This window comes from Mastomys coucha, unplaced genomic scaffold (genome assembly GCF_008632895.1).
Source record: "Mastomys coucha isolate ucsf_1 unplaced genomic scaffold, UCSF_Mcou_1 pScaffold9, whole genome shotgun sequence".
Classification (NCBI taxonomy): domain Eukaryota; kingdom Metazoa; phylum Chordata; class Mammalia; order Rodentia; family Muridae; genus Mastomys; species Mastomys coucha.
Window position 1 is genome coordinate 40,246,008 of NW_022196915.1, and position 6,036 is coordinate 40,252,043.

At 38.9% G+C, this 6,036-nt stretch overlaps 2 gene segments (V, D, J or C); both read left to right on the forward strand.

Moving 5' to 3' along the window:
* Positions 1-6,036, forward strand: part of LOC116084800 — a 556,508-nt gene that overhangs the window by 86,788 nt on the left and 463,684 nt on the right.
* Positions 3,535-4,275, forward strand: LOC116084806. The segment is given in 2 exon segments: positions 3,535-3,671; positions 3,779-4,275. Coding segments are annotated over 2 exon segments (441 nt in total).

Consider the following 6,036-nt stretch of genomic DNA (forward strand, 5'->3'; position numbering starts at 1 on the left):
GGTGGAGCATGTGTCCTTATTACATGTTGCAGTATCTTTTGGGTATATGCCCAGTAGTGGTATGGCTCTCCATTAGTTTTTAAAGTTAATTTTCAGAGTAGAGAAATACTGCTTAGCATTTATCCACTTTCATTACTTAAATTATATCATTTCTACTTTGAGAGAGACTCTGATATTATTCTGGAATTTCTGTCTTTGTATATAGTGGGTTTCCCCATTATGTCTTAACACATTTTTATTGTTGTTATTGTTGTTTGTTGTCATCTTGACACATAAATCTTGACACAAAATATCGTCTCGACTGATTCTCCTCTGGTCATGTATACCTAAGGTGCTAAGGACCTTTGTTGTTCAAATATTTGCTACTCTACATTTGGGAACAGTTCTGTTAACATATTTTGAATAGTGTATCTATACTATTAGTGTTTTTCTCAGGTCCTTCTTTTCCCAATGAGTTTGGGAGTTTGGTCTTTAGATAATTTCCATGAAATCTTGGTCAATGAAGTCATGCTCATTCATTTTTTTGTTTGTTTGTTTTCTTAATAATGTTTAAATGCAGTCAGTACTCATCACCTTTCCCCCCATCCCTAATATTAATTCTCAGCAATAATCATTCAGTAAGAGCCCTTTCGTTCATTAATTCTGTTTGGTTGAGTATTTTAATAATGCTTTTCACTGTGTGTTTTGATTCATTATGTATTTTATTTCCAACAATTCTTCTTTTGTTTGTTCCGGATCTTAATTTCCTTGCCCTATTCTAGTTCAGTTTTGTTGACTTTTTTCTTTTTGCTGCTTTTTCCCCAGGTTCTGGATTCAGAAGGGGAATCTAATCAGATATGCAGCACCTGAGGGCCCACTGTGTGCTCTAAAAAGACCTCACTCGCATCAGGTGTGGTACATATATCACATTGCAAAAGAATTGTTCTTCCCAGGAATGTCCGGTAATCTTAAGCAGTTACTCCAGATCCCTCCAGATCCAAGCCACACCTCAGTCTAGGAGAGAAAGTGTGCTATAGCTGTCCTCAACAGGACAAGATCTTTTTCCGAGGGAAGGAGTATTTACACCAAAGGAAAAGTCATTGATATAAGGGTTTCTGCACAGAAACATAGGAAGCTCAGGAAACTGTTGAGTGAGGAGCTCCATATTTGACCACAGAGGGGCAGTGCTGTATCAGGGGAGATGAAGTGTGATGATTCTAAGTACGTATCAATGAGATTATGTACTCATCAGGTTGCATTTGCACAAGTGCCTAATTTTAAAGGGTCCATGAATTTGTGGAAGGAAACAAAGGTAGAGTTATGGTAGAGAATGGGGGGAGGAGAAGAAAGAGATGTTATATAAATACATCTTAATTTTTAAAAACTGCATACAAATGAATTATCTCCTAACTTGCCCAAGTATATTTAGAGAAAAATAAATACACATGTCTACCTAGCCATCTAAGTATATTACATTTGTTTATTCCAAGCTCATAGAGTTGACAAACAGGACTTTAGAAATGAACACTGTTAGATTCATGCTATCCTTCAAGGCCAGTGCCACATTAACTTCTCTAGTGTACATTTATAATGCTGATACCCATACCTTGCCCATTCTGCTGCCACACTGATATGACCCACACCCGGAATTATGTAATACGTCCTTTCCACATGAAATCTACTCATGGTTTGAAGCCATTTCAAACTATTCCTCAATCAGAATCTTTTCTGACTGGATCAGGAAGCAGTGTCCACACTTTTATTTCATTGTCTTGTCTAGACACACACAGGTGTCTTTGCCAGCCTTCAGTTTTCCTTTCTCTGTTGAAGATTGGAATTGTGTGTGTCATAAAAGACACCCAAGCACTGCCCATACAGTAGGCAGCTAGGCAATCGGAAAATACATAACATGTCTTCGTCATCCTCAAATAACGTACTTCTATCCTCAGATCACCTTAACTTTTTTCTTTTCTAGTTTTCACACATAAAAATAAATTATGATATATTTCTTTACATGTCAGTTTTGCTTAGTATCATATCCTCCAACTCTATTTTCCTACAAATGGCACGATTTTGTTCTTTCGTATGGCTGAACACACTCTCTTGTTTCATGTGCAGTATCTTCTTCATTAGTCTGGTGACAGGTGGTATCAGGCTGATTCTGCCTCTTGGCTATCATAGCCTTGCTGTGGTAAAATGCATACACAGTATCTTTCTAGCATAGTATCTTTCTACATGTAGGTTTCTATACCTACAAGTAAAATAGCTGGATCATTGGTAATCTTTCCTTTCTTTTTAAATATTTATTACTGATTTAAAATTTTATTAAACTTTTAGTAAAATATATTTTGATAATATTTCAGCTCCCCCACTTCTCCCCACATCCCTACCTACCTGAATTCATGATCTTTCTTCTCACCTTTTTCTCCAATAAAAACCAAAATAAATAAATAAAAACTAATAAAAGAAAAATATAAAAACAAAATGAAATGTTAAGAGTTGCACACACACACACAAAAACAAAAACAAAAGCAACAAAACAAAAACAAAAACAAAAAAACCATAGAGGCCATTTTGTGTGGAGTCCAAAGCATGGGACCTACTATGGACTATGGTTGATATACCTGATAATGCTCCACTGGGGAAAAATAATATTAACTGAAAATATTGTATCTGTCTATCTCAGGTTCATAGGGTTGACAAATAAGACTTTAGAAGTGAATGCTACTAGATTCAAGACCAGGGACACATCAATTTCTCTAAATGTACATTTACAATGCAGTCACCCATACCTTGTCTGTTCTTCTGCCACACTGATATGACCTGAGCCTAGAATTGTTGTATTTCCTTTCCACTGGGAAATCTACTCATGGTTTGAAGACAGTTAAAATGTCTCCTCAATCAGGATCTTCTCTGACTGGATTGGGAGCAGTGTTTACACCCTGTCCTTCATTGTCTTGTCTTGATACACAAATATTAATTGCAAAGAACGCCTTGGTTAAGGGTGACATCCCTAATTCACTTTCCCTTCCCAGTACTTGGATTTTTCTATTTTGAACATTTGCAGGTTTCATGCATGCTGCCACAGTCCCTGGGAAATCATCTGTGCATCAGTCCTGCTGGGTTTGGAAAATACTGTTCCTTGGTGTTGTTCACAACCTCTGGCTCATACAATCTTTCCACCTCTTCTTCTAAATACATCCCTGAATTTTGAGGGGAGTAGATTGATGAGAACATCCCATTTAGGGCTGAGTGTTCCAAAGTCTCTCACTCTATGTACATTGTCCAGTGGGGCTCTGTGTTAATTCCCATCTACTATAAGAAACTTCTTTGATGACTTTTGAGACAAACACTGATCTATGGGTATACCAATGTCTATCCTGCTTCACTTGGTGGCCATAACCAACTATGTGTAATACCCTTATAAGAAAGGGATTTTTAATCCTGATGACTCTATTTTCATTGATACTAAGTTCGAGAAGAACAGGAAGTTCCTCCTATGTCAGAAAGAGCTTCAGACAAAGTGTCTGTGAAGGGTGGAGCCTGCTGACAGAACTGAGGTGCATGTGAAGTTGGAGTCAGTGTTCTGTAGGAGATAAAAGGCCACCTTGAGTTCTTCTCAAGCTTCAGTCTAGGAGGAATGGACAAGATCCTGACAACATTGCTTTTACTCCTAGGCCTTCACCTAGCTGGTGAGTCATGGAGGAAAATCCTAAGGATGTGGGATTAATGTGGAGGAATATCTAAGCAGGAAGTACATTCCTAGGAACCTAACAACAGTTGTTATTTCTCTACCCAGGGGTGAGTGGCCAACAGAAGGAGAAACATGACCAACAGCAGGTGAAACAAAGTCCCCAATCTCTGACAGTACAGGAAGGAGGAACCATAGTTCTGAACTGCAGTTATGAGAGCAGTGCTTTTGACTACTTCCTGTGGTACCAGCAGTTCCCTGGGGAAGGCCCTGCATTCCTGATCGCCATACTATCAGTGTCCAATAAAGAGGAAAATGGACGATTCACAGTGTTCTTCAGTAAAAGCGAGAAAAAGCTCTCCTTGCACATCGCAGACTCTCAGCCTGGAGACTCAGCCACCTACTTCTGTGCAGCAAGGGCACAGTGCTCTCCAGGCACCTGCAGCCTGTACTCAAACCTGCAGCTGAGACTCCAGCAAAGCCTTGCTGTGGGCTGAGCCTGGCAGAAATGCAGGGGAGTTTTCATTTGCAGGAGCAGGTGAAGAGGTCACAGTGAGTGTAAGGATTAGATCATTGAGCCAGAGACAGACCAAGCTGTAGTCACAGCTTGCTTTCTCCAGTCTCCCTTTGCAGCTGGAGGTTTATATCTATTTCCTTAACGAGCTTAGGTGAATTGTTTTCCTGAGTGGTTGTAAAAATATTTCTCTGTGTGGTAGGTTTGTGATAACTGTACATTACAAAGGCCTTGTCTCCCTGCACTCTTGTCAACAGCATTACGAATGTGTGGTTGTATATATAATTGTATACTATAAGTAATATGTATACATATATTATAATATATGTAGTAAGAAAGAGAGAAGAGAGAAATCTTCAGATGGTAGAATAATTTGTTAGCTGCTAAGTGCAGTTATCATATATACTTTAAATGTAAAAATTATATTATACATTATATACTTATATAATAAAGTATTTTAAACTATATTTTTAATGTTTTATTATTTTAAAAGTGTGTGAATGTGTGCAAGTGAACAAATGCTTGACCCATATGTGGAATTTGGAAGGCATCTTATGGTATCAGTTCTCTCTTTCCTTCCTCATTGTTGGTTTCAGGGATTGAACTCAGTTCACCAGCCTAATAGGCAGGTGCCTTACCCACTGAACCATCTCAGAGGTCTAAGAATTTTGTACTTAATAGAAACAGCTGCAATATTTATGGCCCTCAGTGGTCACAGAATGGAGGAAGGATCTCTCATTTCCTAACACTTTGCAAGATGTGCTCTCATGATTCTACATATATGCAAACAAATCTACTGAAAAAAATTCTTTAAATTTGTTCATGCCATGCATCTCAGGATTCTAGTAGACCCAGACACTTATGAGGCTAAGGAAGGAAAAGTGCTTGTGTCTAAAAATTAGAGGCTATCTTGGACAACAAATTAAAAGATTGTATCAAAACAAAACAAAACAAAACAAAACTATGCACTCTCTGATAAGTGGATATTAGCCCAGAAGCTTGGAATACCCAAAATACAATCCACAAACCACAAGAAACTCAAGAAGAAGGAAGATCAAAGTGTGGATACTTTGTTCTTTCTTAGAATGGGGAACAAAATACCCATGGGGGGAGTTGCAGAGACAAACTATGGAGCAGAGACTGAAGGAAGGACAATCTAGAGACTGCTCCATCTGGGAATCCTTCCCATATTCAATCACCAAACCCAGACACTATTGTGGATGCTAGCAAGTGCTGGCTGACAGGAGCCTGATATAGCTGTCTCCTGAGAGGCTCTGGCAGTGCCCAACTAATACAGAAGTAGAGACTCACAGCCATCCATTGGACTGAGCACAGGGTCCCCAATGAAGGAGCTACAGAAAGTACCCAAGGAGCTGAAGGGTTTGCAATTCCTTAAGACAAACAACAATATGAACTAACTAGTACCTCCAGAACTCCCAGGGACTAAACCACCAACCAAAGAGTACACATGGTGGGACTCATGGCTCCAGCTGCATATGTATAGCAGAGGATGGCCTAGTCAGTCATTGATGGGAGGAGAGGCCCTTGATCCTGTGAAGGTTCTACGCCCCAGTGTAGGGGAATGTCAGGGCCAGGAAGTGGGAGAGGATGGGTTGGTGAGCTGGGGGAGGGAGGAGGGAACAGGGTTTTTTTTTTTCTTTCTTTTCAGAGGGGAAGCTATGAAAGGAGATATGGAGCTAGCATTTTAAATGTAAATAAAGAAAATATCTAATAAATAAAAAGAAAAACAAAACAAATCTAGAAAGTGAGGAATTTCTTTAACTTAAAGTGTACAACATGCAATTTCTCTCCACCCCCATAATACATAGTTTTTCAATATGCAAAAAGAAAA